The 11,599-nt window shown below is 32.4% G+C and overlaps 1 protein-coding gene across 1 annotated transcript; it reads left to right on the top strand.

Annotated features, from left to right (window-relative positions):
* The first annotated feature begins 3,899 nt into the window (after positions 1 to 3,899).
* Positions 3,900 to 6,802, top strand: LOC115958543 (protein RICE SALT SENSITIVE 3). The gene is made up of 7 exons (XM_031076959.1): positions 3,900 to 4,421; positions 4,512 to 4,562; positions 4,814 to 4,942; positions 5,113 to 5,218; positions 5,450 to 5,491; positions 5,608 to 5,664; positions 5,872 to 6,802. Exons 1-7 carry the CDS (start codon positions 4,291 to 4,293, stop codon positions 6,604 to 6,606), a joined length of 1,251 nt encoding a protein of 416 aa, XP_030932819.1. The 5' UTR covers positions 3,900 to 4,290; the 3' UTR covers positions 6,607 to 6,802.
* The last annotated feature ends 4,797 nt before the right edge of the window (positions 6,803 to 11,599 follow it).

Raw genomic sequence — 11,599 nt, 5'->3', positions numbered from 1 at the left:
TCCATTCTTAAGTGAAAAAAAAAAAATTGTTAATTAATTAACTATCCAATACCAATAAAGGGCAATCTTGGTTTTTCTAATTTCCTTAATTATGAAGACATGTTAGTCAATTAAAAAAAGGAGGGGCGCCCAAATGACTATACCTTTTTTTTTTTTTTTTTTTTAAACCTTTCTTGCACATACAATAGTACGAATTTATGATGATTACTCTAAGTTCGTCCTTATAAACTGACATAATAACAATATCATATTCCCTTTAAGTATTAATTAAATCTAACAATCAGAATCCATCCTATCTCTTTTGACTGGTAAAGATTCTGAGCCAAGCCAATTGTCTTAATTATCCTTCACATTATGGTGATAGAAAATGGTTTAGGGTTGTTTGGCAAGTTTGACAATAACCGTGTTCATTTCAACCAAACAACGAAATGAATAGCATTTTGCAGGTCCATGCAAAAAGGAAAAAAGAAGAATAAGAAGAAACTTTTTGCATAATATACGAATATTCAATGAACCATGTTTATCGGTTTTTCATTTCAAAAGCACCATGTTTCTAATGGCATATAGGTTGTATGGTTCACGGTTTGTCCCCTTACTTTTGGAGGTTGCAAAATCAAATTTGATATCTATTTCACATTTTCAACCTAGAACAAATGGGAGATTTTAATGTGTATTTGAACTTTAACAATGTGACTATTATGGATTTTGTTTTTTTTTTGGATAGGTTACGGATATCATATGATAAAAAGAAACTAAGTCATGGAGTGAAATCTTATATAAAACCAACATACTTTTTGCCAAATCATAGGCGTTGAAAGAGCTTGTTGTCCCATCAGAAAACATGATTGTGAAAAGGGAATAAAACATCTAGGAAAGCAAACTCTTTGAAGCACACATAAGACATTATCACAAATTTACCTTTTATTTAAAGTTCAAGTAGATCAAGGTTGTTAAATTTGGACCAGACCGGACGATCCGACCCGATTATCCGTGACCCAAGCCCCAATCTGGTTCTTTAGCCAGAGAAAACAGGTCCTGAAATTAATTGAGAAAAACGTATGCTCTAGGTATGGAACAAGCAACCTTGTAGGAGTTTTTACTTTTGTCCAACATGCTACCCACTAAACTAGTAGGCTTCCTTGTGTGCTTCTTGACATTTATATTTTATTTATTTTAATTTTACAAGATTAATAGTTTTGGATTTAATTTTATCACTATTTACTTAATAGTATTTTCTATTTTTTTCTTCAAGAATTATTCTTTCACATCAATAAATATGAATATGAAAATTGTAAATTTATGTTAAAAATGATTTTATTTTAAATTAAAATGCATTTTTTTATTCGAAAGATTAATAAATACAATTTTTTAAAGCTAGTTTATATTTATTATTTTCTATTCACTTTATAAAAATAACAAAAATACATTTGAAAGTTTTTTTAACTGAATAATATTTTTTTAAGGGTAAATTTTCATATTTTTACACATTTAATACATTTATTTGTATTTTAATTAATATCAAATTAATTTTGACGTCATCACGGTTCGACCTTGAAAACCTTGAACCTCTTCCTTTCCCAGTTCTTTGAATGGTCCGGGTTTCAAAACTTTGGTATCTACAAAATGGTCAAAACCACCCGATATCAAAATAGGCTGAATTAGGCGTTTTACCATCACATAGATGATTTTTTGGGGTGTGAATTATTGATTTTTTTTTTTTTTTTTTTTTTTTTTTTTTTGGGACTGAATAAGAATAACATTAAAAGGGAAAGAACTTACAGAAGCAGGAAGCATAACCATCTTTGTCCTGAATCCTTCAGCAAAAATCAGGGATAGAAGAAGTGGTATTTCCTCACACCTAGATAAAAAGAGTTTATTTAGTAATATTATGGACAACAAAATTAGATTCTCTAAACATATGATTAATACAAATCAGTAAAGGAATTTAAAAACAATTTTATTACTAGTTGTTATGTTTTCAATTGCCCAATATGTGGAAGCCTCTAAACTTTGAAGTGGCTGGATCACATTCAATTCATCTCCTTCACAAACGACAAAAGTAAACCCTAAGCTTGCTGCTTTTTCTTTGCTCCTAAATGAGCCGCTTTGGCTTCTTCTTAGGGTCTTAATCTTCAATTATCTCCATCCATTCAAAAATGATTTCTCCATTGTGGTTTTTGACAATGGCTAATATGTCTGCTCATTCCTTACTAATGGTTGCATCAAAGTTATATTTCACAAAACAAGGAATGGGGGGATTCCGTAGGTAGTATTTGGAGGCCTCCTTAGCCACAGATTCCCAATATGTCAAATAATTATTCTATATTTAATATGTCTAATTAAGAAAAAAAAAATCAATCACCTATTTTTTAGGCTGCCTTATGATGCAGTTTTTTGTTGTCTATATTATATTACAACAAATAGTTGCAAATAACACAAATTTGGCCAAAATGGGCATTTGCCCCTCTCTCACAAACTTTCCAACAAAATGCCTTTTTTCTCAAATTAAGTAGGGAAATACTCCTGTTTTGAAACTCGATTTTTGGATAATCAAGTTATAGCGAACTGAAAATTAAAAAAAAAAAAAATTTTGAAACTCCAGTTCATGGAACTCGAGTTCCAGAATTTTTTTTTTTTTTTTTATCTAAGTCCACGTTCGCTATAACTCGATTTTCCAAAAATCGAGTTTTACATTTGAAACTCCATTTTCAAAATAAGGGCATTTCCCTAAATAGTTTCAGACATGGGGCATTTTATTGGAAAGTTTGTGAGAAAGAGGTAAAAGCCCATTTTGGTCCATAAATTTCCTTACTTCTTCATTTGAAAGTATCAAATTTTCTTGAAATCGAATCACAAACTTAACCCAATTGGTTAAGGAATTGAACTCAATATCAATTTTTTTTATAAAAAAATGTAAAGGGCCAAAGGGAGTTAGTCCAAATGATTTTTGTCATTGGACATTCAATGAATAACTTTTGTAGGAATTCTTATTCTGCCTCACAAAGAATTGCACTCCTTTTCCTTTATGTGGATTATTTTACTTATCACTGACTAAAATAAGATTATCTGCCAAGCTAATTCCACATGAATAATTTAAGTTTCTCTTGGGCTTTTAGTTTCAAGAGCCTTTTCTAATCCTTACATTTTGTAGATTGATAAATAAATGATTTTATAAAATAACTACATTGTACCAATTTTAGAAACTATACATATACATCAAACAAAGAAAATGACATCAAAAGTTCTGTCCATTCGCATCAATGTATAACATTAGCATGCGTGATGATCATTGTTTAGAGAAGAGAACTAATAAATTCTTTTCTTCATCATAAACGCTCTTCGGATTATTGAAGTAAAACATTTTATTTGGTAGTGTTTACTGCCACAAAAGGTAATTTTGGATGTTCTTATGAAGAGTTATGTAATTCGAAGGCATTATTCTAACTCTAAGGGAACTTTTTTTTTTTTTTTTTTTGATGAACTCATTATTCTAAGGGAACTTAAAATTCCAATCATTCACCCTTTCACATATTGTACCCAAAAAAAAAAAAAAAAAAAAAATCATTTTTATCTTTATTTTTTACTTGATTTCAACTACTAGGAGACAATGACACTCACAAAGGCAATGAGTACTTTCAAGAGCAAATCTATGCCTAGCCACCCCACTCTACCAAAATGGGTTTAATCATAACAAGCAGCTCTGACTAGCCGAACCTAACCCTGCAACCAAACTGAAATTTCTCACAAAGGAAAAGGGTAAAAATGTAATTTTCATATCAGAAACCTCAGCTTTTTATTTTTCCCTCACTTTCACTGTTGTGCTTTGCAAGAGACAGAGAAAGAGGATAAAAGCTGTCCCCACAGTTTTTCATGGTTTATTAATACTTCCAACATTCATCTCTCTCTCTCTCTCTCTCTCTCTCTTGCTTTTTTTACTCACCTGTATCAGGATTACCAAACCTGTTTACTTGGTAGTACAAACAGAAGAGTAGTAGAGAGAGAAAGGGAGCCAACTAAAACATACACAACTGAGAGAGAGAGAGATGAAAGAGTACTCTTTGTGGTTGTTAAACATTATAGGGCTGCAAAAGAAGATAAAAATTGAGTTGAGTTAGAACTTAGAAGAACCTAGACAGTGTTTCAGAGGTTGAGAGGAGATAAGAGAAGAGAAGAGGAAAGGAAACTCTCTAATAAGTGTGTGAAGAAGTGAAAGAGAAATAAAAAGAAAAGAAAAGAAAAGGCATATATATTTAGTGTTAGAAAGAAAGAGACAGAGAAAGAGAAAGAGAGATGGTGGGCTCAGGAGCATCAGATAGGAGCAAAGAAGCTGTTGGGATGATGGCCCTTCATGAGGCCCTCAGAAGCGTCTGTCTCAACTCAGACTGGACTTACTCTGTCTTCTGGACCATCCGTCCTCGCCCGTATCTCTCTCTCTCTCTCTCTCTTTTATTACCTCTCTGTGCCTTTTTATTATGCTTTTAATTGAGCTGCTTCTCTTCCTATTATTGCAGAAGAGTCAGAGGTGGTAATGGGTGCAAAGTTGGAGACGACAACGGCAGCTTGTAAGCTCAGCTTAGTTCAACACAGTTTGCATTATTTTCTGTCCTTTGCTCTGAAACGAGGCAGAGCACTATTTACTCTTTTTCTTTTAGAGCAACTACAGTGTGAATTTTGTTAATTGGAGATGGGTCTTTTTAAGTTTTTTATGATCGATAATTTGAGATGGGTATTCGGTAATTTTGTCACTTGGGTCCTACGAGTTTCAATAATTTTCTGAAAAGATATAATTTTTTGTTTGTCAAATTTTGTGAAGGATGTTGATGTGGGAAGATGGGTTCTGTCGGGGAAGAGTTGGGGATTGTCTGGAAGAGATTGACGGTGAAGATCCTGTTAGAAGATCCTTCAGCAAGATGTCCATTCAGTTATATAATTATGGAGAAGGGTGGGTACTGGGTAGGTGTTTTGTTTTATTTATTTTCTGGTTGTGGTTTTATTTCTATGTCTCTCACAAATGAAAATTTTGTACCATAGATAGTAGAGAGAGATATAAAGGTGAAGCATGCTTATTATATAATGTATATGGGGTCTGATTGGTTGAAATGGTTTCGACAGGTTAATGGGAAAGGTTGCATCTGATAAGTGCCATAAATGGGTTTTCAAAGAACCAACCGAATGTGAACCAAACATCTCCAACTACTGGCAGAGTTCTTTTGATGCTGTATGCAGTAAAATCCATACATCAATGATTTTTTTTCTTCTCCTTACTCAAAAAAAAAAAAGAAAAAAAGAAAAAAAAAGAAGAAGTTTGTGACTTCTGACTTCTATTTCAGTTCTATGTATATGTATTAGATTCCACCAAATATCTATGTTAGTCTGGTCTGCTATTGGTTACATGGTACTATAGCAATGATTGAGGTTAACCTCTCTATTTTGGTGCTATTTAATGCAGCTTCCTCCTGAGTGGACTGATCAATTTGATTCCGGTATTCAGGTCAGAATACAAACAGTTCTATCACTATTGCTAGTCTTTTGTTAAAATTTTTCCGATTTTGGACTACTCATTCAATTACTTAGACTTTTGTGCTCCTTAATTAACTCCTTGACCAGACAATAGCTGTAATTCAAGCTGGCCATGGTCTTTTACAGTTGGGTTCCTGCAAGATTGTGAGTTTATTTTTTTCTTCTTTTTTCTTTTTATTTTTTATTAATTGATTATTTATTTTGTAGGAAATTATTATATATTTGCTTGATTTTCTAATAATAAATTTTCCATAATAAAGATTAATTGCAAACATATTGTGCACGCACAAAGGCATTAATATTTTGAAAATTGTTTGATTAAACTGATAGATGATATATATGTTATAACAGATACCTGAAGACCTCCATTTTGTGCTTAGAATGAGGCATACATTTGAATCTCTAGGCTATCAGTCTGGTTTCTACCTCTCCCAACTCTTTTCTTCAACCAGAAACAATTCCTCTTCTTCCTCACTTCCTTCAAAGCAGTCACCAATTCCAATCCGCCCTCCTGCCCCACTCTTTAATTGGGGCCAAAGGCCACTTCCACCTGCCACTTCTATGCTTTCTTCACCCAATTTCCCGACGGCCAGACTTGGATTTCCACAAACCAAAGATGAGACACACATGTTTCTCCTACCTCATTCATCCGAAACCCGAATTGAAGACATGATGGGAGAGCATGAAAACGACATCAAGTGGCCAAATGGGTTGTCTTTCTTCAATGCTCTCACTGGACGTAGTGATGATGCCAAGCTGTTGTTCAACCCAGAGAGTTTGGGAAACAAACCAGACCAAAATCACCACTCTCTCATCCTTGAAGGGAAGACTACGAACCCAAATTCAGATGCATCTAATATGCATAATGGTGGTGGAGCAAACCCCAATGAGTTCTTGAGCTTGGACAGCCATTCGGAGAGTGCAAGAAAGATGGAAAACAAATTTAAGAGGAGTTATACTTTACCTGCCAGAATGACTTCATCCTCTTCTTCAACTTCCGTTGATCACCATCAGCACCAACCTATGGAATATAGGAATTCAGAAGCGGGTATCTACCCCGATGTCATGGAGACCTTCTTGGAGTAAATTGAAGACGCTTGTATTGGAGGGGAAAAGGAGATGTTGTAACTAGGCAGATCTTTTCTGTTCGTTTGTGCTCATGTTCTTGTGCCTGTTTTTATGCTCTTGTATGTTGTGTTTCCTTAAACCGTTACTATGACTTATGATCATTTGTTTAGTTCATCAAAGCATAAATTTTCCTTAAAATCTCTGACCACTGCAAAAATTCAACAGAATATGGAAGCGGTTGGCAGTCATCACTGCCTATTCCATATGGTCAATTTTCATCACAGCCTTAGTGCCTAATACGATTCCATGGCTAAAGGTAGACATTCTCGTATTTAAGGCTATTTAAAACCTGAGGCCCCTAAGAATGGCTCCCCCCACCCGTGGGTCTCTTATATATTTTAGGCTGATTAAATCAATCTTTAGCGCCAATTAGCAAGGACATTGTTTGTATATCCTGGTTCCATGGGTATTTCCTATCCCAATTTGATTTGATCTTAACGTTAAAAAATGTGAGACATAGCTTTAATACTATAATAGAAGTGCTGTTGGGATTGTGAGTGAGAAAGAGGGAGAAAACGAAAGCATACATTGAATTAATATGGTTTTGCTTGATGGTTAACATTCACAATAGAAGCCTTCTAGTTACATCTTTATTTTGAGGAACTCAAGTATTTCAATGAAATTATTGAAGGTTAAATATATATAGTAATTAAAGTTAAATCCTAAGCTAATTTTAGATTAGCCCTAGGGTTACGTTTCTTGCACAACAAGTAATATTATAATTATTTGACTTGGACTACAAGTAGGATTTAGATTACTTTATTTGTAATATGAGTAGTAAGTCCTAGTACAAAGCGGTGACTGGGGTAATGGACTTAGGTTTTGACTAGGGTTGTGTTTTGGTCTTCAAAACCCACTCATTGGAAAGCAAGACACCTATAGAAATATATGGCCAAGCTTGATTAAATTGCATGAACAGAAGATGACACTCGATGTATAAAGGAATGCTCGAAATAGATATTGGTGGTAGTCAACTACAAATGGTGCTTAGAGAATGACTACTACTATGATCAGAGGATGGCTGATCCAATCAATGATTGGAATAGTGTAGATGAATGCATTTTGAGTGGTTGATAATGGCGACACCAACAATCAGAATACTAACATCAACTGTGAACATCACCGGTGGCTAGTTTTTTTTTTGTTGAGAAAATTGGTTTAAGGGGCACATTTACCTCTCAAAGGAAACATGAGCGAGTGGTTACATAGGGCTGTATCTACCCTTGTGAGGCTCATGAATAATAAGTAGTTACATGGAGGCTTGTTTAGGCCTATATATATATATGGGGTAGGTGGAAAGACCTTTTGGTGATGTGTGTAAAGGATGATTTTATGGTAGCTCTTTTGGTATTATGTAGATTGACTTTTCAAGGGATTGAATTGTGTGGTTTGTGATGGAAATCAATCTTTGGAATTGAAGGATTATATTTACAGTATGTGATAAAGTTGCTAAAAAGTAAAAAATGGCACTGTCGTATTGAAATGATGCTCGCTTGAAGCAGGGAATTAAACATGGAGTTGGTGGCTTTTAAGAAAATTCAAAGAACTTGGTTTGGTGGCTTTGGTACCATATTTAAAAAGGTAACATGCTTTGATATCTTGTTAGAAGTGTTGTTCGGACTGTGAGTGAGAAAGTAAAACCATGTTAAAAATTAATGTGATTTAACTCGATGACTTATGTTTAATTATAATGTAAAGCTCTTACATCTTTATACTGATTATTTTGTGTGTTACAATGAATTCATTGAATAATATATATACATATATAAAAGATTCTCATGCTCTTATTAGGCACTACTCAACTTGTTCCTGCTGGGTGTCAATTAATTAAATTGAAAATTTGATAACCAAATTACGCTAACTTAAATAATTAAATTGAAAATTTGATAACCAAATTACGCTAACTTAAATAAAATTTAACTTACAGCAATTGAAGGCATTTAATTTTTTGGTAATGCGTTTTCAAATTGAACTTGTTCAAAGTATAAGATATTTTAAAATTTACTTTTTTCTATGTATAATTTTTTTTTAGAAACCTCATTTTAAAAGCTCAAATAATAAACCTTATTTGTACATTTGGGTAAAACTTAATTATTTCTAATAACTTATTGCATAATATGAAACAAGAACTAAAAGTGAGCTCATTTCCAAAGAGTTAAAAGATAAATATTTGAAATAAAACTGAAACAAAAGTAAAAATCTAAAAGTAGTTAAGTTGTAGCCAAACGAGTGTGTTTGAAATTTGCTTTAAAAAAAAAAAAAGTGCTTTTACTTTTTTTTTTTTTTTTTTTTTTTTTCCGGTCTCGATCTGCCTTTGTTTTTGCAAATAATCTAACTTTTAGTTATTTTTTTTCTAAAATACTTTTTTAAATAAACGAGTTTTTACCCTTTTTTTTTATATATTTATTTATAAATAGTTTTTTGTTTTTTTGTAACACATATAACATAAAAATAATAAAAAACCATATATTTTGATAAATATTTTGCAAATAAGCTGCTGAATATAAATAAAAGCCAAAAAACCGGACATAAGAAGAAAAAATGCTGCCCTTGCCTATGGTTGAAGCCGAACTGTAGCCTAGCGTGGGCAAGTTTACCGTTCATGCATATGCTGAATCGCTTTTACCGAGTGATATGGGAATCCTACGTCTGACAGGCATTTTCGGCGCGTCGTTTTTTCAAGTCTCATAGGCTAAGGGATCGTCCAATCCATGCATAAAAAGCATGTTAAAAAAGAAAAAACGAAAAACTAAAATATTTGAAGGTCGTGACAATATTGCTTTTGATGCTGTTCTACATAGCATTCGAAACGGGTCACTGTCATTGGGGATTTCCTTTGACTTTCACCAACTCTGTTGGGACATACGCGTAGATTATAGTGTGTAAGTGCTTAGTTTAATAACAATGATTTCTAAAGTTTAGCACGTAATTACTGCATTCTCTCAGGCTGTTTTTAGTTTTCCACAATGACAGAGATAGAGATAGAGATTGGAGCTACACTAGCTATTACGGGGGTAAAGTTTAAAATGATCTTCATAATTGGAAGAAGGTTCTATATATAATCTTATGCCTTTAATTGCCTTTCTGATCACTTCCCTTCTCCTTCTGTGGGTTATAGCGAGACTCAGGCCCATTCAACAGAATAAAAATACAACTTTGGATGAAAAGGTGTAGGTAGCTTGAATTGGATTCAAAACTTTTATAAACTATTGGATTAACCAATTTATTATTCCATACCCTGATTCTCTACTATGGCCCAGGTGGGTTTATGGATTTCGTCCTCTATCAGTAGCTCAAACTAGCCCCATTCACACAAAAAAAGAAGAAGACATGGGTGTTTTTGTTTGTTTTGTTTATTTTATACTTTTTTAGTGTTTCATTCAACCAAGTAGAATATACAAAATTCGTAACATGAAAGCATAACAATCAAATCTTCATCTTTATAAAAGACACGACATACAATTAATAACTTTGAAATTTAAATAATTAGTCGCTAATCCGTGTTATGCACGTGAACTTATCTATTTGTGAGGTAAACTAAAATAATTTTATAAAATCTTAAATTGATTAAGAAACTACACCATTGCATGATTTGCTCTTGTATGACTTTAATTTATGTTACAATTTGATGAAGAAGCTATTGCTTGAACGTGCAATGGCTTATTAAAAATTTGTCAAACAGTTTTAGATACTGCAAATCAATAACTAAAAAATTTAGATATTAAAACTTCTGAAAAAAAAAAAAAGAATCAAATGATTCACTGTTTAGAAATTATCGAAATAAAACAAAATATATATGACTAAATAATAGAGAAATATAAGAGAAAGATGACTTACATTTAAAAGAATAATCCATGACTATAACTATTGAAAGGAATTAAAAGATCCAGAACCTACAAATTATAGATAATAAATAAATATGTGTGTGTGTGTGTGACTATACAAATTCAGATGTTAAAACTTCCAAAATGCCAAAAATGATATAGAATTAAAGAATAAGTTATTGAAACAATTCAAAAAATATATAATTATTCAAAAGAGAAATATAAGAAAAAGAAAAAAGTACACGAACCCATAAAGTAATAAGTTTTAAATTTTAACGGGTCTAAATTTTAAATGAACCTTATCAGTATGTGGCCCATTCTAAAAAATGTTGAGTAGGAGTCCATGTTGAAATAATGAAAGTGATACCTCCTCTTAATATATCGTATATAATCTTTTTGCTCAAAAAATTAACACACTTTCATATCGTAAGGTAAAACAAAGACATGCAGTAGTAGCAATCTTAAATTTCAATTATTGCAAAATTTTTTATCTTGTAAAAAACGGCTAAAGAGAGTTTGATGGTTCATGTACAAAAATTACTTTTTAAAAAATACATGAAAAATCATAAAATAATTTTATTTTTTTATTTTTTAACAATGTAAAGGAGAAGAAAATAATAGAAGAAGAGCTCATACCTATACTTAGCTTTAAAAAAAAAATATTGGGGTTTACACTGCTTCTATAGTGTTCATGATTAACCTCGCAATTTTGAAGATAAATTATCAACGTTTAAGTTGAACTTGTTAGAGAGATAAAGTTTCATTCCTTGTTAAGTTTGGACTAAACAAAAATAATTTTATTTTAAAAAAATGATAATGATGTGGTAAGTTCTGGAGAAGTCAATAAAAAGTCAAAAGCTTCAGTTATATATATATATATGTGTGTGTGTGTGTGTGTGTGTGTGTGTGTGTGTGTGTGCGTGCGTGCGTGCGTGCGTGCGTGCGTGCGTGCGTGTGTGTGTGTGTGATTGGGTTCAAGTTATACCTGGTGTAACTCTAAGCAATGTTACACTACCCAATAATTTGTTATAGAATTCATATTTTGAAAATTTCATCGTTGAATTACATGTTCTATATGTTCTTAACAATCATGTCAATTTTCATATCAATTGGATATTATTTACCAT

Source organism: Quercus lobata, chromosome 8 (assembly GCF_001633185.2).
Source record: "Quercus lobata isolate SW786 chromosome 8, ValleyOak3.0 Primary Assembly, whole genome shotgun sequence".
In the NCBI taxonomy this organism is placed as follows: domain Eukaryota; kingdom Viridiplantae; phylum Streptophyta; class Magnoliopsida; order Fagales; family Fagaceae; genus Quercus; species Quercus lobata.
This window is presented reverse-complemented; position numbering and strand designations above follow the sequence as displayed.

Bases quoted from the DNA above. Each gene is read 5' to 3' on its own strand.
- LOC115958543 (XM_031076959.1), top strand. From the start codon at position 4,291: ATGGTGGGCTCAGGAGCATCAGATAGGAGCAAAGAAGCTGTTGGGATG. The intron at 5,219-5,449 runs GTATGCAGTAAA...TATTTAATGCAG, and splicing joins GGCAGAGTTCTTTTGATGCT to CTTCCTCCTGAGTGGACTGA. The intron at 5,665-5,871 runs GTGAGTTTATTT...ATGTTATAACAG, and splicing joins AGTTGGGTTCCTGCAAGATT to ATACCTGAAGACCTCCATTT.